We start from the raw sequence: 23012 nt of genomic DNA on the forward strand, positions 1-23012 counted from the left end.
CTTTGCAGTCTTAGTTGGGGATGGGCTGGTGATGAAATAATTTTGGTCTCCTGTACCCTTCCATCTGCACACACAGAGTGGGTCAAGATTTAATAATTCATGTGTCCCCTCCAAATACTGCTCCATGAGCGCTGAGACACAAGCCAGCCTGTGAGTTCGAGTGCAGCAAAGGAACCGATGCTCGGTCTCCCAGAGAAAGTGTCACACTCCCAAGGGTCTGGGTCCAGCCCAGGAATCTGCACTGTTATTTTTGTTTTTTTTGGTCACACCCAGTGGTGCTCAGGGCTTACGTCTGGCTCTGTGCTCTGTGCTTGGGGATCGCCCCTGGTCGGCCGCGTGCGAAGCAAGTGCAGTACCCACCGCTGTACTATCTCTCCGGCCCCTCAGCAGTTTTCAAGGCCACTCGAGCAATTCTGAGGACAGCTCCACTTGGGGGGCCAGGGGACCCTGCACTCAAGACAAGGCTGTGTTCCCACTGGGTCAGAGCCCCACTGGACCAAGTGCCCGGAGATGCTTGCCAGCTCTGACATGCAAGGGCTGAGCCAGCGGGGGAGATGCAGATGGGAGGGGAAGGGCGCGGGCAGGGCAGCCACCATCATCTCTGGCGGGAAGGCTCGCTCCCGGATGCACACTCCGGAAAGGCAGGGCAGCTTAACTCGGCCCATGCAGCCAAGGTCCCTATCGAGTCAAAGGTGCTAAGCCCTCGACAAACCATTGGACAGCCTGTGCCAGCCTCCAGGCTGGGCACCAGGCACAGCCAGCCTGAGACCAGGGCATGGACAGGACACTCCTCACCGCCCCGCGGCCTGGCCACGCCCCTGCCTCAGCCCACACATCATCTCAAGAACCCATTTCAGGGTGGTTTGTAAAATGAAGGAGCTAGCACCAATCTAGGCATCTTCCAGATCGAAATCCTATCATTTAGAAACCACCGAGTGCGTGCTGGCACTTCTGAGTCAGAGGCTCCGGGGGCCCTGCAGAATTCTCGGGCCTTGAAAGGGAGAGGGATCAAGAGGTGATGGGAGCCGGGGTTGCAGTCAGGTAAATTAAGCTTCTCAGGAGTGTACCACCCCACCCCAAGCCCATTCTTTAAGAAAAAGTCCTTTTTTTTTTTTTTAAGTCTTTGCCATGATGTTGCAAATTGTGAAATCCCAGAATAGTGTCATTTCCTACAATTTCCAAATTGTTCTGCCCAGGGAGTTTTTAATCCCCCAGGAACAGTCCTTTTCAGGATGCACTTTGGGAAACATGATTTCAGACCTTCCCGATTTACTTCGCGCAGAGTTGTAGCCAAGTGTCCTGTAGCAAAGTCTGAGAGATGTGAGGCAAGACTGCAATAGTCTGACAAGGAAATATTCTATTTTATGTCTAACCCACAGGCGCACTGGAGCTGACGGTCAGATGATGTCCCAGTTATTACCCCGGCTTTGTGAAAAACAAAACCACCGCCACGCGCCTTTTCTGGGGGAAAGTGCTCTGCCCTCCTGAAATGCTGGCTCTCCCGGGAGCTCTCAACCACATCTTTTCAGTTAATAAAACTGAACGGAGACAGAGGGAGACGCCAGCGGCCACGTCTTATCTCAGCGGCCCACACTGTGCCCGGCCACCTTCCCATGTACTCTAGAACCCGGAGCGGCCCCCGTGGGGCGGGAATATTCCGTGGAAGCCCGGACGCCCAGGCAGCAGGGGCCGGCGGTGACAGCCGGCGCCACACGGGGCCCACCTGCCTCTCGGCCCCACCAAGATGACACGAGCCTGACCTTTCCTAATCATTCCAAATGTCAGCGCTGTTTTCCAACATTCCAGTCCTCCTCCGAAGGCGCCACTTCAGCAACTTCGAACAGCTTTCAAATATTTGGACAAGACCTTCCGAATACTTAGAAACACTCTGATAGGAAGTCGAGAGTCAACTTTCCCCGACAAGTGGGGCAGGGCGGGGAGACAATAAATGAGTTAGAATAGCCTTTTCCCGAGCTATTTCTGGTCCACTTCATGGAAAAGCCGTAGGGAAGACGGTGCATTTTGCTTTTCGGGGTGAGTCACCTGTGTGCTGGGTTAATGACGGCTCTGCTGAAACACAATCGACACCCCATGAAGACTCGCCCGTTTGCCATGTGCAGCTCCGTGGTTTGGGTTGCACAAATGTCCTCTTGCATCTAATTTTAGAACATGACATCATCCCGCCCCCAGTCCCCCTGTGCCGTTAGGCGTCACCCCCCTCCACGCCCGCCCCCCCCACCCCCCAGGCAACCAGGGCCACTCGCTGTCCCCGAGCGCTGTCCCTGTTCTGGCCATTTCCTGGAAACAGGATCACCGTGGCGTCCTGAGAAGCCAGATGACAGACCCAGTGGCCAGATCAGGCCACCCCACGGTCATCTTGACTTTCCGAGAGTCTGTCCACTCACACTGGCTGCCCACTCTGCCTCCCTCACGATAAGGAAGCCGCTGGAAGGCAGGGCAGTGTGACACGGCCATCTGTGGTCACATGGGCACTGCAAACTGACTGAACAAAACTGATGAGGGAAACAGAGATGGAAGAGGAGGGACTGTCATGGAATGCCGGGTGCGGAAGTGAGCTGCCTGCGTGGACTGAAACCCTGCTGAGGTCTGGGGAGAGGGTGCCCACACGGGCACACTTGAACCCCGTCTTCCTCCCCTGGACTCTCTCCCACAGCCCCGTGTGGGTGCCTCGGGGCAGAGCCCTGCGCCCCTGCTGGTTCGCTCCTCCCCACATTGTCTCGGAGGCACAACCGAGGACCCGCCCTCACGGTAAGCTCCCGGCGACCACAACCGACACACCAGCTTCCGCTCTGAGCTCCCTGGGCGAACAGGCACTTCCCCAGAGTTCTGCAGGCGGCTCAGGGACACGTGGCAGCCCCAGCCACGTCTCAGGACAGGGTCCCCCCTCCAGTGACGGCCACTTTAGGAGTCATCATGGACCTGAGCCTCAGCGTCTGTGCGATTGAGTCCCTGGGCCTCGGGATCACCAACACAGCCTGTTCGCAGTGCCGAGGCCTCGGGCCAGACAGGCAGGCTGAAACCACAGCTGGGCCAGCCCGGGGAGAGGCCACCGACCCACACTGCCCGCAGCACGGGCTGGCCGGCTGAAGCCATTGGGGGAAGGTGCCCTGACTCAGCCCTCTGGGTCCGACCCCTCTGCACCGAGCTAGGTGGACGCGCGTGGCCATTTCCCACGAGAGCCAGCGAACAAGCAACCTGCGGCGCTCACCTGGGCTGACCCTAGAGCCCCAACACAGCCCGCGGGAGGTGAAGCTACACCGGGTAGCCACAGGATAGCGGGACTGCGGGGATGGGCAAAGAAATGTTCTGTTTCTAATTGAATTCTTCCATTTCAGACTTCTAAAGCGCTACTTAAAAGGTAACTTTGTTTCTACCTGTCCTACAGAAGGAATGTTGATCTTGGCTGATGGGGCCTGCTCCTCAGGCCACCGTGTTTACACACACGGAACTCGGAGGTTCTGTGAATGTGGCCGAGAACCCGGGAGGCAGAGTTAGCCACGCTGACCCCTAAGGCAGCGTCCCGACCACCTGCGGCCGCTCACTTAAGAACAGAGGCTGAAGTCAAGACCCGGGCTCCCGGAGGAATGCAGTTCTCAAAACCTGATGGTGCGGGTGGAAGGAGAGACAAGTGGAAGGGCGGTTCCGAATGCCCCGGTCACTCTGCCTCCACCCAGGGCCATCTCGGTGCCCAGGGCAGGGCTGGGCTCCAAGTAGGAAAGTCCAGAAGACACGCTCGAGCTCGCGGGTCTGCTGACCTTCAGCAGGGAGAACCACTGGCATAAGCATATCCTGCTGATACTGCAGCCCCGGGCCCATCTGCAGCCGAAGGCACTGTTCCTGCTCCCCCTTCCTCTCAAGCGTCGCTGCTTCAGCGATGCCCATCACGTCGCGCTTTCCAAATGATGGAGAAGGGGGGCGGAGTGACAGCACAGTGGGTAGGGCATCTGCCTGGCACTCGGCCGACCTGGGTTTAATCCCCAGCATCCCATGGGGGCCTCCAAGCACAGCCAGGAGTGATTCCTGAGCACAGAGCCAGGGTAACCCCTGAGCATCGCTGGGTGGGACCCAAAAAGGGAAAAAAAGAGAAAGAAATGAAGGAGAAGACCCGGAGGGGGCTAGGAGGCTGGCCTGTCGGGCTCGGCCGTGTTCCCACAGCCACAGCGAAGCCCCGCTGGCGCCCATCCCTGGCGCAGGCTGTGGGGGATGATAACAGGGCTGTTACCCGCTGGGTCGCCATTTCCATGCGCCAACGGGGCGGCGGGGCCAGGTGGGCGGCAGAGATACATGGCAGCGGCACAAGGGGGAACCTTGTCATCTTTTATTGCCCCATAAGAGGAACAATAAAGCCATCAGAGGTCCAGGTGGACGAGAGTCCACGGGTGACCGCTCCGATGGCCCCACTGAGGTCAGAGTCCTGCTCGCAGCCTTCTTCACCCTGGAACTGTCCTGGGAGGCGTGAAGGGCCGTGGCATGCCCCTCCTGGCCCTGGGGGAAAGCCAGCGTCGCTCCACGGACAGCAGGAAGAGAGGAAGACAGTGACCTCTGCCCCTTCCCCCAGCCTCGCTCCATCCCCCTTCCACTCCATCCCCCTTCCACTGAGCTAGTGGTGTCACAAAATGTCATACAAACCTGGATATCTCACAGGGGCCACAGCAGAGGAGACCAGGAAGTGGGTTGGGGGGTGGGGTGGAGAAAAAGAAGGGATGAGGCCGGGAGGAGGCGCATGGGGGAGGCCAGGCCGCCAGAGTGAAGCTGCAGGAGACTAACTACAAGGCAGTGACCTTGGCATAACCTTGGCGTAACCTTGGGGTCCTGGGGCTGCTTGGTGAGGGGACGGCCACTGTGGCGAGGCTTCCTCTTTCCAGGGCTGGGGAAAGGGGGGCCAGGAAAGGCCCCCACGGCAGCCCCCCTTCCTGCCCCTCAGACCCCGAGCCTGCAGAGCTCTTCCAGGCGGTGCCTATCCAGGACTCGCAGCCCAGGAGCTTAAAGGTCTGAATTACAAAGTCAACATTTCTGAGCTCGTCGTGAAAATTACCTGTAAGTTTACACAGAGACTTGGAGAGCCCAGATGGAGACAAATCCTCCCCCGAATCTCAAGAGCGCTGCGGCCGGGCACAAGGAGGGCTCCCTGGCTGCAGCCCAGGCCCGCTCGGGAGACACGTGGTCCCAGCACTGCCAGGAGCCGGGAGGAACGTCTGAGCCTCACTGGGTGTGGCCCAAACCCCAAAACCCAAAAATGTCACCTGGCATGAAATCTTTCTAAAGGACTCCTTTGCCGCTGAAGGCAGCCCACTTCCTGCCCCGACCCACTTCCTGTGGGAGGGAGGCGGGGCAGCGAGAGCCGCCTGACCAGTCCTGTTTTTGCTCCTTCTGCAGGGAGCAGGGAACGCCCAAGCCCAGAGCAGGCTCAGCGGCTGTGGGTGAGAGGCCGGCACCCTGCTGTGCTGAGCCGGCCCCTCAGCTGCTGGCCAAGGCAGTGCCTTGCGTGGGGAAACTGAGGCAGGGATGGCCGCTGGGAGGATGCTGCGTGCATCTGTGCCAAGAACACGGCTGACCTGCTACCTGTTCATTGGTCATGACCTGTTGCTTTGGTTTGGGGGCCACACCAGTGATGCTTAAGGCTGCCTCCTGGCTCTGTTCTCCGCGATCACTGGAGGTGCTTGGGGGACCATGTGGGGTGCCAGGGATCAAAGAGGGATCACTCACATTCAAGGCGAGTGTCTTATCCCCGGTGCTACCTCTCTGGCTCGCAAGCTCCTCTTCCGGATGTGCTTCTAGAAGGAGGCCCAACGCTCCCACAGCGGTATTCACGGTGTGGTCACTGATTTGTTCTCTTTTGAGTTTTTTTGTGGTGCAAGGAATCAAATCAAACCCAGGGCCTCACACATGCAAGGCAAGTGTGTGTCTGCTCATCCGGGGATTACGCAGAGCACTTAAGACACTACTTCACAATGGAGAGGGGAAAGAAATAATGAAAGTATCACACCCAGCTAAAGAAAAACCGGGGAAGGGAGGTTGCAGAGAGTTTGGATGCAGGTAGGGCGTTTGTCCTGAATGTGGGCAACTGGGTTCGATCCCCAGCACTCCATATGGTCCTCTAAAGCACCCCCAGGGGTGATTCCTGAGCACTGAATCGGGAGTAAGCCTTGAACATGGCCGGTGTGGCCCAAGAAAACAAAATGAAAATAAATCTAAAGAAGGAGTCTTTCCAGAAACACTTGGCTCCCTCTCCCCGCCCACCGCCGGCGGAATGAATGGCCACTCAAGGTCACGTTCGCTCTAGCTGGTGAGGGTGAGGGCCTGCCAGTGACATGTGATTTCCGCTCCACCAGATGTGTCACACCTACTTCAGATTTAGCTCACTGAAAATCGGAGGTTAATTATATCCACAAACTTCAGGTCCCGTAAAGGGCGAGAGAGGGGCCAAGGTGTCTGCCCCATGTGACAGTGGCTTCGATTCTGAACCCAGGAGATGGGAAAGTCAAGGGCAGGAACGTAAACTCACTGCCTACCCGGAAGGCAGCCCTGGCTTTGCAGTTTCGAAGGCCATGAAGAGCCTCTGCCTTCTAGTCTAGTGCGCAGGGAGGGAGAGGCTGAGCCAGCCCTGAGCACTGGGCTGGGAGCTGAGGGTCCCACGGAGCACCAAGAACAAAGAACTGAATTCCTCCGCTACTCTGCCGCTGCATACTTCACTCTGGCTCTGTTAGTCCCGAATCAGACTCTGGTCTTGGGCTATTTCCAAGCATCTTTGACCTCTTCATCCCTGGGTAAGAACACAAACCGGCGAAAGGACGTTTCCTCTACGGGGACTCAACCACGCCGGCTCTGAATCCAGCCCAGAACGTTGCTGGTGCTGACAATAAGGACACTGAGACTCTACTTGGTCTTTCTGCTCTTTCTTTTTACCTTTATTACCGTGTGGAAACATGATTACCATCACGCTCTTGGTGATGTTTGCTGGTCTCACTGCTTTTGTTGTCCAACTCAGGTCAGGAAGCCTTCCAAATTTTGTTTGGATACGCAAATAAAGCTGCCGATTCTCTCTATACCAGTGTTCCTGAGACCACATGGCTCGCAAACCCAGCACCATCAGGGCGGTTCCATAGGTGTAAGGGCCAGGGGACCCCGCTGCCATGGCCCGTGAACTCGCCACCTTCCTGCCCCCTCTCCCTGCAGAGCCCCCGGAGACCCCCAGCCCCACCCCCCAGCTCCGAAAACAGCTGCGGAAAACTTCACTTGATTATGCTTACTTGGAATTTTGGGTCTTGAGAAAGCGGCTATTGAGACCGTGACCTATTTCCAGCTGGGTCACACTGCTCCCCTCCCCCCACCCCCCAAATCGTGGGAATCCAGAGGCCCCGCCGAGCTGCCTGGGAACAAACAGTTCTGTGTGCTTCCAAGTGAAATGCAGTTCTGCCTCGGGGCGGCGGGCACGAAGGCGGTGGGCAAGGGCCCCGTGGGCGAGTCATTCACTCAGCAGAAAGCCTCGGCTCTGGGGTCCTTCCTGCACGGGTGTCCACGTCCACACGCCTCCCGGGGCCCGCTCCCTCCCCTCCCTGGGATCTGGACACCGGCAAGCAGCTCGCTCGCTCCCCGGAATCCAGCTTGGCTCCAGGACTCTACCTGGCAGCTTGGAAATCTGGAACAGCACAGCGGAGAAGGGGGGACAGTGAGCAGGACCGCCGCCCCCCACCCCCCACACTCGGAGGCCTCGTCTCCCACTTAAACTTTATGGCCGTTGGCGGTGTGGGCCTGGCTCTGGAGCTGGGGGGATCTTTCATCCCCCTGTAAATGGGTCCACTGAGTCGCCGGACCTTCTTAGCGCGTGCGCACAGCCGCTACGCGCCGATCAGATTCCTCCTTGGTTAAAATGCAGCCAGTATTCCGTCTTTTCCCATGGCTTCCAAAGGCCCTTTTCACGGGTTCAGTGTCCAAATCGCCTAAGACGACGCCTCTCGGCTCCGGGCCTCTGATCCGCGCAAACAGCCCCACGTGGACCCTGAGCCTCCCAACCGCCCTGTCTGGCCAGTTTCTTAATGAAGATCAGGTTCCCCCACCCGAGCTGCCGTCTAAGCCCCACTTAAGAATGTCACCCACATAGCAGTGGGTGATGTAAGCAGACCCAGGAGCCGGGGGCAGGGCTGGGACTTCGGAACCACAGCAATAAAGCGCCCGAGACCTTGAGGCTGGAACAGAGAGGGAGTACGGTGGTGTGCGCATGCGTGTACACACACACATGCACACACGCGCCCTGCAAGGGTCAACCAAACTAAAAGCATTTTCAGAGAGAGGCAGCCGCCATGGAATGTTCACTCTATGTCCCCTCGGGGTTTCCGTGGGGCTCACAGTTGCCTATGTGCTTCTGTGACTTGTTTTTCTAGAAACTGTGCAGGCAGAGCGAGCCGGGGTCTGCCCGTAGGGGTGCACGAGGGAGGTAATCACAGGACACACTTCCGTGCACCTGTGAAGGGATCCAGGCAGGAGGACTTGATTGATGGGATCTCACAGCAGCAGGGTAATCCCTGAAACCAACCCGCCCTCCCATCCCAGCTTCCCTCACCCTGCGGAGGTGGGTAGGAGGCAGGGAGGCGGCCGGGCCTCTCTCCGGGGCCTGCAGGAGAGCTCAGCAGTTGCTGCCGCACCAAGACACCGTGCTAGACCCTTGTCTTCATGACGAGGGAAGCTTCTAGAAAGTGTATGCTCACCGCTGTGTTCCCAGGGCGCAAAGGCCGACTCGAGTGGGAGCCTCCTTAGTGAGTGGCCGGCATGGGCTGGCAGTGCCAGCACCAGGGGCAGCTATGGCATGGTGACCCTGCGGAAGCGGCCATCCGGAGAGGGCCCTCGGCCAATCAGCTCTGAGCTGCACACTCAGCTGTGTGTGGACAGTGCAGGGCTTCCGGTCAGGGCCAGGGCTATCCCTACGGCCTGGGCTCCTCCTTTGGGTCCCCGAGCTTTGCAGGTGCCCGGTCTCTGGGCTGCCCAGCGAGGGGCAGGCCTGTTTACCGACCGGGCATCACTCCTCCCTCTTTATCTGCTAGAGAGTAAGAACTTAAAGTTTGTTCTAGAAGCAGATAACAGTTCCTTTTTCAAAATATCACTCTGCCTCTCTGTGGCCACGAAAAGCCAGCAGGGTATCTACCGTGGTACGTGGCAGACCCAGATTTGATTCCCACATACTCCACAGGGTCCCCAAGGCGCACCAGGCGTGATCCCTGAGTGCCGCTGGGCATGGCCTGAAGACAGCAACAATAACAATAAGTGCCACGAAGTGCAATGAGGAAGAGGGCTGGGTGTGTTTATGTGTGTGTGGGGGGTGGGGGGCAGGCTCTATTTTACAGTGGTAGAAGTTAGGGATCAAGTTACACAGCCAAGGAGATGGGATTCTAGTTCGTGAACTATCCGAGGCTCAAGTTTAAATTTTCTTTCCTGGTGTTGTCTCTGGACCCAGGCCTGGTGGTGCTCAGGGCTTACTCCTGACAGTGCTTAAGGATCCTTTCTGATTGTGCTCAAGGGACCGTACGTGGTGGGAAGAACTGAACTCAGGTCAGCTGCAAGCACCTTATCCCTCCTGGGTTCTTGGGTCCCGAAGTTTAAATTTTCACAATAGGAAAAGCAGCTTCTTTATATAACATTCTCTTACCAACTCAAGTATCAGGTACAAATTGCTTTCTTTCAGCCCGTGCCAGGAAGCTGTCATTAGCCAATGGCTTAGGGAGCGGGACACAGGATCCCACCCCTTTCTCGGGACCAACTAAGCCCACAGAACAGCAGCCTTGGAGAAAACGTGACCTCCGCGCTGGCCTCGCCTGCTCCCCGGCCGGGGGACCCCGCACAACGGGGCGAGACCAGCCTGCAAAACGCTTTCTTGGGTGTTCAGAAGAACATCTTCAGACCGGAACCAGCGGGTGGAGTTGCTTCCAGAGACTATCGACTTAGGCCTAAAAGACATCCCAGCTGAGACCAAATGCCTGACAGCAGTGACGGGCAGGGCTGGGAAGTTTCCTACTTGCCAGAGAGAAACATTGTAGATTCTTTGTATCTCCTTTCAAGTCATCCAAAAATCACTGTTGGCTGCAAGGCAGGAGGCAGAAGCCAGCCAGAGGAACCTTCGCCCACCCCCTCTCAAAGGAAGAACAGTACTGACATCTCAGTACACACTTAGGAACATACATGTGGCACAGCAGGGAAGCCACGGTACGACACGGTCACCTGAGCACCGTCAGGAGTAAACCCCAAGAGCAGAGCACCACTGGGGGAGCCCTGCCCACGCCCAAATACACACACACACACACACACACACACACACACACACACACACACACTCTGATCTTTTCTCAGGCTGTGGAAGGTGATTTGAAACTTAAGGTAGGCAAAACCTCAAAATTTTCGGGTGACTGCTTGCTGATCCTCACAAGAGAACTAATGCTACTTTGATAAGGACTGTGAGAAGCCCTCCGGGTCCCAATCACATACGGGATCCTCTTCATCCCTCAGTGCCCTGCTCAGGAGACCCCCCATCCCACAGTGCCACATCACGACGCATCATGGCACATGACACACCTTCCCAGGGGGAGACAGTGCTCCCTTCTCCCAGGCAGCCCCAAGAAGCCCCCCTGGGAAACCAAATCAGGAACCAAAACTCAGCCTCAGTGACAACTGCGCGGAAAGAGTATGAGGCATGTTTCCGGGGAAAGGGCACAAGAAATATAGAAAGTTCACAGCGTCTGGAGACAACCTGTTTGGATTTCACTGACAAACTTTGTCTCTGCTTACTCAAGAGGCATTCTTTTCGTTTAATGATTTATTTTAAAAAACTATCTTAAAGACAGCAAGACTGAGGTTCTTGGGTGAGCAGTGAGCTAATTATAAAACTGGTAATTTGAAGATTTTTAGGCATTTTAACTTTATTTGGAAAAGGTAGATACATTGACTACACAAGACATTTTATTACCAGTAAAAGTGTCTAAATGACATACAGCACAATGTTCTACTTCCCCTTAAAACAAAACGAAAAACGAGGCTGGAGCAATAGCACAGCAGGGAGGGCCTTTGCCTTGCACGTGGCCGACCTGGGTTCGATTCCCAGCATCCCATATGGTCCCCTGAGCACTGCCAAGGGTAATTCCTGAGTGCAGGGCCAGGAGTAACCCCTGTGATTGCCGGGTGTGACCCAAAAACAAAAACAAAACAAAACAAAAAAAAACTACCACTTGCAGAAGTCTGGAAGAAGTTCTTTATGCAAACACATGGAAGGTAAGGATGTCAGATGGAAAATACAAGCGTCTGTTCTTCAGAAACCCCCCCACATTTCATTAGCGGTGAAACATCAGCCGCGTTTAATTGTGAATTGGAGTAAAGTGTAAATCCGTTCACTGAGTGCAAATGCACGCTCAGCTGTTCAACACCGAACTATTATAGGAAAGCGGGTGAGCAAGAAGCCCAGATTATCAAAAATAGTATCTAAATTCTGTTATTTAGAAGATGTTTCCTGGGGGCCAGAGAGATAGCACAGTGGGTAGGGCATTTGCCTTGCATGTGGCTGACCTGGGTTCCATCCCCAGCATCCCATATGGTCCCCTGAGCACCACCAGGAGTAACCCCTGAACACAGAGCCTGAGCGTCACTGGGTGTAGCACCCCCCAAAAAAATTAAAAGAAAAATGTTTTCTTCCCCAAACTATTATTAACAAAATGACTCAAATTCTGTTAGCCATTTCTTTATTTTTAGGACGAGAAAGGAACTGGGGTCCTGGGGGAGGAGTAAGAAGCACCAATAAACAAAAAAATCAAGAGATCCTTCCCTGCCTCTCCACGGAGGAAACCATCTAACCCTTTTTTGTCTCCTTCAAGACTAGGGGCCTGGGGCGCCGCCCCGGCTGGCACCTGCTTTGCATGCAGGAAGTCTGAGCCAGGCTCCCATCTCGCAGGAGTGAGCACTGGGTGTGGCCCCACACTGAAAACTAAAGACGGACAGCACTGGAGAGGCCTCTGGGCACTGCCCAGCCGAGGTCTGCAAGGGAGCCCCATCGAGGCACACGGGCCAGGAGGCCCGGCGACTCCCCAGATACTCCCAAACGCCAGAGTCGGAGAACGGGGGCTCGGCGCCCTCACCCCCGCTCACGTGGGGAAAACGGAGGCACTCAGATTAGCTTCCGTGGGTTGAAAATTCCTGCTGTTTCTGGTGGTCTGGCGTTAGACGGGCGAAGGGCAGCACTTAGGAAAGCAGCACGGCCTCCTTGCAACCACCCCCACGTGTGTGAACCACCCACACCTGCAGGCTCGCAGGCTGCCAGCTCGGGGGCGGGTCCCCAGGCCCAGGCAGCTGGGCAAGCCCACGTGGGCGGTGAGCCTTCCACAGTGCCCTCTGTCCCGGCACCTCTCACCCATCAGCCAGTGCATGAATATCACTGGACCTTGACCAACGCTGGGGGTCACGGGCCCGGCCGCCACCTCTGCCCCAAGCAAAGTGGCAGCTGCCACGGCCCGGGAGTCACGACTGCATCCCCGAATGTGGAACCAACAACCAGCCACCTTTCAGTGGACCCCGGGGTCCAAGGCCACGTGGCTCAAGGGTCCACTGTACGTCATCCATCTCGTCCAAACTCAGCACCTGTCACCAGGTGAGCCCAATCAACCCACCACCGCCCTCCTGCTGCCTCGTGCAGGGCAGCTGCTGGGGGCCCCTTCCCGCCAGCCCCCGGTCACACACAACATGCCCAGCAGGGCCTGAGGTCTGGAGCGGGGTTCTCTGCTCCCCTCCTGTCACAGGCCCTCACCCCACTCCACCCTCGACACCGCCCCCTTGCTCCCGCACCAGCATAGTACCGAGTCCCTCACAGTGCTCCATGCAGCCGCCACCTCCTGGGCACCCTGCTGGCCTCCTGGATTAACATTCTCCCCCAGGCCCCCTCCCACCATCATATATACTCCAGCGGTTCTGTCTGTCTCCTCGCTGGGTGGCAAAGCCGCTGCAGGGCTGGGTGGGCCAACAAGCGGGTCAGCCACGAGCCGACAAACGGCCGTGTGCAGCCAGCACCTCCCTCTGCCGCCCGGGAGCCCGGCTCCCCGCCCGCCACCTGCCCACAGGGACCTGGGTGGCTACAGAAGGGGCCGGTGTGCGCTGGGTGGCTGGGGCAGGGGCCACACAGATGCCCACTCAAGGCTCAAACAGTCCGCACAGAGCCAGTTTGCTCCGGAGGCAAGGTGCCCTCAGGATCGGGTCCGGGCCCCGGCACGGCGTGAGGGAGCTTTCGGAGGCCCCCGAAGGGGGCAACTCAACTCTCCTGTGACTGACGTCACGTTCCACGAGTGCGTCGGGGATGCGGCGTCAAGGCAGCTCACGGCTACTGTCTCCCGAAACCAGCGCGAGAGTGAGGGATGCACCGGCCTCCTCATCACCCCTCTGCCCAGACCCTCGGGAGGGCCCTCTGGGACCAGCCGGCCAGCGGGCACAGGGGCTGGTGCCTTCTGGCCCCCAAGCCCCTCCCTTGGGAGTCGGCCGGTCGCCAGCACAGGCCGGGCAGCGGCGAGACGGCCTAGGCCGACAACAGCACAGCAGCCAGCTCCGGGCCCGGGCCGAGGGTCCTTCTCATCCCAGGCACGGCACCAGGCGGCGATCAGGGTCCTCAAGCAAGCCTGCGCCCCACGGGCCCCCAGGGGGTGGGCAGCTCCAGTCCGAGACCTCACGCCCCGGGAGGCCCGAGCAAGCTGGGCGCGGCCCGCACGCAACTCCCAGGGGCCAAGGTGCACTGCCCCTCTGCGCTGTCCCTGCCCGCACAGCCGTCTGCTCGGACACCGGCTGCAGAGAGCGAGCGCCCGATCGGGACTCCGAAAGCGCTGGCAGAAATGAACTGCACTTCGCCTCGGAGGCCCAGACGTCACTGCCTGAGCCCGTTTGAACCCACCAATGAGAGGCAGTTGGTGGGCGGAAGTCGGGCGCACCGAGCCCCACCAAGCCCCGTTGCTGCTCAACCCTGGCGACCAACAGCCGATCGCCGGGAAACCACCTAACAAAAGCCCGGGCTGGGCCGAGAACCCAGAGAGCCCGGCGGCCTGTGTCAGCCCCGGCCTGGCCGCCAGCAACAACACTGTAGCTAACGCCACAGAAACCAACGCCAGCCACTGTGTCACAGCCCCCAGGTGCCCCACTGAAAGGGGCCCCTGCAAGAGGGGCTCAGCTACAGAGTTCAGGGGACAAAACCCGGAGGGCACCCCCCATCGGGGGCAGCAGGGACTTCCTTCTTTCAGACTGGCCTCTAATGAGGAGCCCTCACACCCCTCCAAAATTATAGCCTCTGGATGGTCTGTCAAATCAGGCCAGCCAGCAGGCCAGAAGGCTGTCCCGGGAACTGACTCAGGGCAGGAGGTGCCCTTCTGGCGTCAGTTTGGGTCAGGGCTGTTTCGGACCCACCATAAAAGGCCTCGGAAGCCAGGAAGGCCAACGCATCTCCTGGCAGACAGTCTTGAAAGGGAAGGTGACTCGATCCAGAAACCAGCTCCTGGGTGGACCCTGGGGACACAGTGGCGGGGGACAGACAGACAGAGTGGGTGCGAGGGGGCATGCCTGGGAAGACAAGAATGTTCTGGAATTGAATAGGGAGATGGCCTGAGGAGGTGGGCGCGTCAACAGGCTGGCGTGTGGGATGTGAGGTGTGTAGTTCACCACACTCAGAGGGACTGGAGCGATAGTACAGTAGGTATGGCGTTTGCCTTACACACGGCCAACCCGGGTTCGATTCCCAGCATCCCATATGGTCCCCCGAGCACCACCAGGAGTAATTCCTGAGTGCAGAGCCAGGAGTAACCCCTGTGCATCGCTAGGTGTGACCCAAAAAGAAAAAAAACAGAAACTAGATATGAAATACGAGAAATTACAGCTTTTTTTGAGAAATGAGAAAGGAAAATGGAAATGGGTGTGACAGTGTCTAAACCCCAAACTTCCCTATGAGTGAAACAAAGCCACGCCCATGTCCCCGCGTCCCCCACCCCCACCCCCCTAGCCCACGCCTGGCCCAGGCGGGACTGGGCTGTATGTGGGTCAGTGTGTACAGCAGGCATTGTGAAGCCCGGATGGCATGTGTCACTGGCAAGTTTGAAATAAAAAAGAAGAATTTTGTGTAGGAAAGAATTTTTTCTGAATCACGAATGAGTCATCTCGGTGATGTAACTCCGGCAAAAACTATAATGGCTTCTGGATCTATTAGCATATTAACCCAGTCATTTAATTGAAGCCCACGGAACAATAGGACTTTATTAGTGAAAACTTCCTTTGACAGAATCGAAAAAGCACCTAAAACACTGGGAGGGCGCTGAGGGCTGGCTTGGGAAACTAGGAACTTCCCGGGGCAACGGCTCAATACCTCCAGCTCTCTTTTCCCTCCGCCGCAACTCAGAACTCAAGAAAGATTTCGGGGCACCCCCCCAGCCCCGCAGGGTGCCCCAGCTGGTCGCATCCACCCGACTTTCCAAGAACCGGCTTTGTTCCCCTACGTCGGTCAGGGCGCCAACACCCGGGCCTGGCCCAGCAGCCCCGCGGGGGGAGTCGGACCCCCGGGGTCGGGGGCGCCTCCACCTGCAGCTCCGCTCCCCGCCGGCCCCCCGGAGCACGCAGCCCGGCTGCCCCCGCACACGCCCGCCGGGGCCGGGGCGTCCCGCGGAGCGCGGGCGCGGGGTGGGGCGCGGGTGGGAGCCACCTGCCGGCCCGCGACTCCGGCAACTTTCACGGAAACTTGCAAGCGGCGCTTCCCAAGGGGGTGCCGAGGAGGGAAGGGGGGCACGGCCGTGATTCTCGCGGGCCCCCCGGGCGAGGCCGCGCCCCGGCCGCACCCGCCGCCACTCACCGGCTTCGGCATCTTGGCTCGGCGCGGCTTCCTCCTTCCCGGACGCGCGTCTGTCTCCTCGCGGGGCAGTGCTCGCACCTGGGGGCACAGCGGACCTGAGCGCGCAGCCTGGGCTCGGCTCGGAGGGCTCCTGCTCGGGCTCCCGCTCGGTGGGCTCGGCTCGGTGGGCTCGGCTCGGGCTCCCGCTCCTGCTCCTGCTCTGGGTCCCGCTCCCGCGCCGCCGCGTCCAGACTCCGAGCCCGCCCCGCGCGCCGCAGCTTAAGAACCGGCCGGGCGGGCGCCGGCTGAGTCACCGCCCAACCCGCGATTCCGGCGGGCCGGGCGGGCCGGGGGGAGGGGAGGCTGGGCGGGGGACCGCGGCCCGAGGGGCTGGGCAGGGGGCGGCCCCCGGGGCTGGGCAAGGGGCTGGTCCCCAGGACCCGAGTAGAGGGGCGACCCGCGGAGGCTGGGCAGGGGTGGGGGCGGCCCTCGGGGGCTGGGCAGGGGGGAGCCCCCAGGAACTGGGCGGGGGTGCGGCCCCCAGAGGCTGGGCAGAGAGGTGGCCGAAGGGTTTGGGTAGGGGAACGGCCCTCTGGAGCTGGGCAGGGGACTGGATGGGGGGTCCCAGGATCTGGGTAGGGGTGCGGCCCCCAGAGGCGGCGTACGGGGGCGGCCCCTAGGGGCGGGGTAGGAGGAACGCCCGGAGGGGCTGGGCAGGGGCGGGAGGGACCCAGCAGCTAGGGCCTGGATTGGGGTCCGACCGGAGAGGGCGTGGGGGCCCGGGAACCTGGGGAGCCGGGGGGGGGGGGGGGGGCCGAGGGCCCGGCCCGGAGGAGGCAGCCGAGACGAGCACCCGACGGGCGGGGTCTCGGGAACCGGGACGCGCGCGGGTAGCGGAACTCCAGCCTCCAGCGCCCCGAGAGGGGTCCCGGGGGCCAGGGCGCGACGGAGGGTGGAGGGGGGCGTGGGGGGGGGGCTCCGCGCGAAGAGGGCGCGGAGGGGTGACCGGCAGAGGTGCCCGTGAGCAAGGGGCGCTCCCGGGAGCAGGGCGCGGAACCCCCGGGCTCGGGGGTCTGGCGGGGGCCCCGCGCTCCCAGGGAACCGCGGCGGTTTCACTTGGGGGAGCAACGGTTTGCCCCAGGGCCGGGACCGCAACCGCCCGGCCTCTGAGATCCTGGGTTTCAAAGCTGCCCGGCGGGCGTTGGCCTCTCGGGGACACGGGCGGGGTGGGGGGGACGGAGGGAGGACAGCAGGCTAGTTGAGCGTCACCTGCAACTCGGCTCGGGAGGACGGTGCGCTTAGGGCCGAGGGCCTCCCCCGCCCCGCCGCCCCGGCCCCCTCGGCGGAGCGCCCCCCGGCCGCGCTCGGCTCACCTGGTGGCGCCTGCGGACCGCTCGCTCCCGCCCGTCGGTGTCCACCCCGCAGCCCGCCCGCGCGCCCAGACTCCCGGGCGGGGCGGGGTCCCCGGCGCCCCGCCCGCCCCGCGGACCTGTGGGGTGCGCCCGCGGCTAGAGGAGGCAGCGCGCCCGGCGGGCCCCCGCCGCCCGCCTCCACCCGCCCGGGGGGCGCCCTCCGCCCCCCGCGGCCCCGCCCTCTTAAAGACTGTCCCCTGCGCGCCGGTGCCCTTGAAGAAGAGCTTGACCGCTTGCGCTCCGCCGCGCAGGCCGGGGGGTGGGGTGGGGGAGGGGGGCGGTCAACGTGGCGGGGAGGGTGACCGGCCGCCGAGGGCAGAAGGAAAGCAAGAACTGTCATTGCACCTGGATGGGGCGGTGGGCAGGGGGGTACGGCGCGCGGGGGCATCGCGCTGCCCCCGGGTCAGGTCACTCCCCTTGTCCTTGCGCCGCGTCTAGGCCGTACCTGGCCACAGCGTTCCGGCGCACGGAAGGACACCTGTGGGAGGCCAGGCCAGCGCCCGGCGGCCGGACTAGAGGACACGTCCGTAGGCCTTTGGCTTGACTTGCTTCAGGCTAGAGCAAACATCTCCAGAGGGCAAAGTTCTAGAAATGTTGTCTTGGGGTGGGGGAGGGGGTACCCGGGACGGGGCGCTTGACCCGCACCCGGGAGTGATTCCTGAGCAAAGCCCGGAGTGGTCTCAAAGTACAAACAAAGAAGCGAAGAATGGTGATGTCTTCATCCTCCTCCGGGTAAATGGCTCTCGAGAGGAATTTAAAAACAAACAAAAACCCCAGCGTTTGCAGCTGGCCAGCAGAGACCCCCGTCCCACCCGCAAGCTGTTGTCTCTCGAAGGAGCCGCTTCAGCATCCGCTGGGAACGGTGGAGAAGCCGCTGGGAACGGTGGAGAAACAGAAACTCCCCAAATGCAGACCCTGAAGTGGGCAGAGGAGGGAGAGGGCTGGGAAGGCGATGGGGTGTGCTTGGAGCGCCTCTCTCGGGCCTTAGCCCGAACGCCCCGGAACCCAGCAGAGATTTTATTCCCTCTGTGCTTCTCTGGAGTCTGGAAATGGAGGCTGCTCGCGCCCGTGTCCAGGGTGGTCTGCCGCATTAGAGGCGAACAGCCGTGAGCTCCCTCCAGCAGGGCCCGGCGCCTAAGAAGCTCCAGGCCTGGTGTCTTCAGCCCAAGCACCCAATGTGCTGCCTCGGTTTCTTCATTTGCCATGTGGATACTCGAGTCGCAGGGTGCTCCCTCTGCCTGCTAGTGTGTGTCCTGTGCTGAGCGCGCCAGGGCCGCCTGGGGGACCCCCCTGCCACCCCACCCGGCCCCTTCTGGTGCTTTGTCAGTCTGCACCGCCAGGCGCCTTTCCCAGGTGCGGCCGGGAGGGAAACTTCCCTGTGACTTGGTCCGCTCTACGGCTGGTGAACGCCTGATCTCCTTTGAGGGGCTCAGCAGCGGTGGCTCCGGGGTCACTCCCGGGTGTGCCCAGAGCCAGCACCGGCCGCATGCAGAGCACGCCTATTTGCCGGGGGATTTCTGCCACTCCGACTTGATTCTTAGAATTTTTATTCAAGCTATTATAGTTTTTAAATATTTCCATTCAAGCACCATGGTTTACTAAGTTCTGGATAGCTGAGTTTTAGGCATACAGTGTTTCAATCTGGCCCCACCACCAGCGTCCGCGTCCCTCTGCCAGTGTCCCCGAGCCCTGGGCTGCCTGCCTCCTTACTGAAGGCACCTCGGCAGGAAGGAAACCAAGGGAGACAGGGACATCAGCTGCCTGGTGACTGTCCCGGGAGGCCTCTCCTATCTCCCCATCGCTGCCTGCAGCCCCTCAAGCCATTTCTGGTTCCCAGCTCTGTTGCTAGGTGCCTCTAATCTGCCCCTTTTATCTCACCCCAGCAAGGACCGGCTTCTAAACTGGATGATTGAAATATCAGTGGCCTGAGAGCATTTCTGGGAGCATTTCTGAACTTTGCCCCGAGATGAACTCCCGTGGCCGTGTGGTCAAATGGAAAGAGACCACAGGTTTCCTGCGGCAGACAGAGCTGAGCCCGGTTTCTGGTTCCAGCGCGAAGTAGCGGCTGAGTCTTAACTATTGTGCTCCCCCTCTTTTTGTCTGCAGGATGGAGACTGGTGGATTCCGCATGTTCCTGTCACGAAGCCACGTATGGTTGCTTAGAGCCATACTTTCTCCTTTCTTTTTTTTCCCCCCCTTTTTGGGTCACACCCGGCGATGCACAGGGGTCACTCCTGGTTTTGCACTCAGGAATTACTCCTGGCGCTGCTCAGGGGACCATATGGGATACTGGGAATCGAACCCGGGTCGGCCGCATGCAAGGCAAACGCCCTCCCCGCTGTGCTATTGCTCCAGCCCCAGAGCTGTACTTTATTGCCGTCATCAATATCAGGTCAGCGGAGATGCATTCCGTGTGTCTACAGCGCTTGCCAGCCTCCCCTGGTATGCTTGTATACTCCTATCCAGGGCCCCCCAGCCCCCAAAACATACTGTATGTTTCTCATTAGTCTTTTTGAGGGGTGGGGGGAAGGCTTTGGGGGCACACCTGGCTGTGTTCAGGGATTACTTCTGGCTCTTAGGCCTCAAACTCCAGTCAGCTGTGCGCCAGGCGCGGGCATAACCCCTCCACGATCTCTGCAGCCCTCTCCCGAGTCTGTCCAGAGGAGTCTTCTGGGGGGATATAGTTTGACTCCCCCAAGCCCTACCTCGTGCTGTGCTCCCCAAACTCCCACAGGGGACTAAGCTCTACGGAGCCGTGAGTCCCAGAGAAGCAGGAACTCCTGGGTCCACCAGATTCCGATGATCTCTGGGCTGAGTCTTCCTCCGTGAGCCTGACCTACGGCAAAACTTGAAATCAGCTGGGCTGAGGTGTGGCAGGACCCGGGCCACTAGGACCTACCCTCTGCCTTCACCCTTCCTTCCTTCGGGCTCGTTCTCCAGAGTCTGGAGCCCCCTGCGCTCACTTAATCTGACCATTCACCTTGACAGGGCTCTCGGGCTCAGGGCTGCGGCCGGCCGGAGGAGGGCAGGCGGGCTGTCTCCTGAGTGGAGCTGTGCAGGGAAGGTGACGCGCCGGGGGAAGGTCACCCTCTCCCCTGCTTTCTCCTCCTCTCCCCGTACATGTGTGTGTGCGTTCCACTCAGCCCCAGGACTGAGCCGTGGCCCGGAATATCCGCTTCCCTGACACAGGCCGCTATCAGATCACCTGCGGAGCCTGCCTCCAGGCCCGTGCCAGCTGATCTCCACCTAAAACAAGTTCTCAAGTACCGTGGCCACCTCCAGCTGCAGAAGACAGGGAACAGGGACCCAGTGGGAGCCGAGAGGGAGCACCTGGCAAAGCGGGGATGAGGGTGATTCTCCAGACCCATAACCGGGGCAGTGGGCACTCTGGAGACCTGGGGAACTCATGGCAGCCACTTATGGCCGTTAGAGCCGCATTCTTTACCCATTCACCCCTGCAGATTGCACCTGGCTGCGTCCCAGCCCTGTGACGGGCAGTTCCAACACTGTGGCAGAAGGGTGATTTCCAACCTTTCTATCCCAAGGACTGGCGGCTGAGCCGGCTTTCGAGCACCCTTTGCACCTTGCGAGGGCCTACTTTTGGTAGGCTAATGGTAAGTGGCATATTTGGGAGGCTGTGTATTGGCAGGATGATCGTTCAGGAGACTGAAGCGTTTCGTGCCATCTGGTGGAATTCCGTGAATCTAGTATACAGATTCCTGCTGCTGTGGCTCTTTCTGACCCTGGGGAGAGAGTGTCCTGCCTTGCAGTAGGCAGGACCCAGGTTCTGCAGCCATAGGAGCTTGGACAGCCAGACAGGTGGCCACTTGGTATCATACCTAGAAATGACCAGTAAGGATATGATCAGGAGGGGAGCTGGAAAGAGCCACTTGGCATTATCTCATGCCTCTTCTGTCACTTGGCTCCTCCCAGCCCCCTGGCCACCAGGGACTATTTTCATTGCTTCCTTGGCTGATATAAAACTCGCCTGTGTGGGCTTCAAGGGTTTCATGTTGAAGACTATGAACGGAGAATGGCCGCACAGCTTGGTTGACAAATGAACTCCCAGAGGGCAGAACTCTTAGCATTATTACTATTATCATCATTTATTATTATATTATGTTTGGCTCACACCCAGCTCTGTTTGGGGCTTTCTCCTGACTGTATGCTCAGGGGTCACTCCTGCAGACTCAGGGGCCCACAGGGGATGCTGGGTATTGAACCCAGGTCGGCTGCATGCAAGGCAAGTGCCCTCCCTGCTGTACTATCACTCCGGCTCGGAGAGCTTCTCTTATCATAACTTTTCTTATCCCTGACTCTTTTATGCGTCTTTCCGAGACCCCTACCTTTACCCACCCGCACCCCAGCTCCAAAGTCTGGGCTTGGAAGAGGCTGGAGGAAGGGGAAAGTGCCAGCGCTGACCCTGTTAGCCTCCTTCACAGAGCTGAAACTGCCCTCCCTCACCCCTCCACTCAAGCTTCTAGGCCAGCGTCACCACTGACGTCTGTCAAGCCATATCCAGGGGCCAGACATTTCTGCCTCCCCAGCCCTTTTCTGAGCAGCCTGTGGCCTGGGGACTTTGGTTTTCAGGTTTCTGCTTGCTCCTCTCCCGGCTCCGTGCTCCATCCCCCTGGTGCTTAGCTCAGGGGTCATTCCTGAGCTGTTATCTCTGGACATGGGACATGCTCTTTCTCAGCCTCTCCCAGCCTGAGCAGCGCCAGATCCTTGCCAGCAAACAGTTGGCTGCACCCCCTCGGCAAACAGCTTCTCCTTCACCGGAACTGAGAAGTCAGCCTTGCTTCCTGTCTCTCCCTCCACACCCCGAGCCTCCATCTCAGCCTGTGAGTAGTCCTGCGGCCCCAGCAGCTGCAGCATATGTCCAAGTGTGACACTCAGTTCAGCAGCCTCTGAAACAAATGACCAGAGTGGTAGTGCAGAGAGTAGGGCATTTCCCTGGCCCGCGGCCAACCTGGGTGCCACCTCGGGTACCTGCTACGGTCCCCTGAGTCCACCAGATGTGATCCCTGAGCTCAGAGCTGGGAGGAAGGGGTGTCCCAGCCCCTCACCCAATAAAATAAAACAAAATGCCTTGGTTTACTGTTTCCCTTCACTACAGTGGTGGCAATGACCGAGGGGGTTGCACGCGCGCACACACACGTTTCCTGTTTATGGGGGCCACGTGCCGTGGTGCTTGCACGCATGCGTGCTCACTGGGGGGCCGCGCTCTCCCCCCCCACACCCCATCCTATGCTCTTTCGTCATGGTGCTCGTGCTGTTCGCTGGAGTTTTGCTGGAGTGCTCTGTGGCGTCCCCACACGTGCAGGCCAGGAGGGGCACCAGGCGCACACACATGCTTTATCAGTGGGGGATTCTCGGAGATCACCCCTTGGTTGTGGCATGAGGGGGCCCAGAGAGCTCAGCGGCTGAGCCCACAGTGCCCGCAGCTAGGCAGCCGGGGATGGAACTCAGAGCCTCAGGCACGCGAGGCAGGTGCTTTGCCGCGGAGCCAACCCCTGGCACCCCAGAATAAGACCCTGAGCCCTGGTGAGCTCTGACTGCTTCTTTGGCTCCAGTTCCCGCCCATTTCCCCTGGGTCAGCGCAGTCCGGGCTTTTGTTCTGGGAATATAGAACCAGCAGCCCCCTTCTAGCCTAGAGGGGCTCGTTCTGGCCCTCCTCTCCTCGGGCAGTACTCAGGCGCCAACTTGGCTGGCCTGGACTTTGCACACCTTTCAGTTTGCTCCAGGGAGAGCATTTCCCAGCC

At 59.6% G+C, this 23012-nt stretch overlaps 1 protein-coding gene across 1 annotated transcript in view; it reads right to left on the reverse strand.

Annotated features, from left to right (window-relative positions):
- The window catches only part of EZR (ezrin), a 33091-nt gene extending 16982 nt beyond the window's left edge, over window positions 1-16109 (reverse strand). The window contains exon 1 of the mRNA XM_004600773.2: window positions 15860-16109. Coding sequence (XP_004600830.2) covers window positions 15860-15871 — 12 coding nt within the window. The 5' untranslated portion in view covers window positions 15872-16109. The remainder of the gene's footprint in view (window positions 1-15859) is intronic.
- Window positions 16110-23012: the final 6903 nt, after the last annotated feature.

Source organism: Sorex araneus, chromosome 4, assembly GCF_027595985.1.
Source record: "Sorex araneus isolate mSorAra2 chromosome 4, mSorAra2.pri, whole genome shotgun sequence".
NCBI classification, from domain to species: Eukaryota; Metazoa; Chordata; class Mammalia; order Eulipotyphla; family Soricidae; genus Sorex; species Sorex araneus.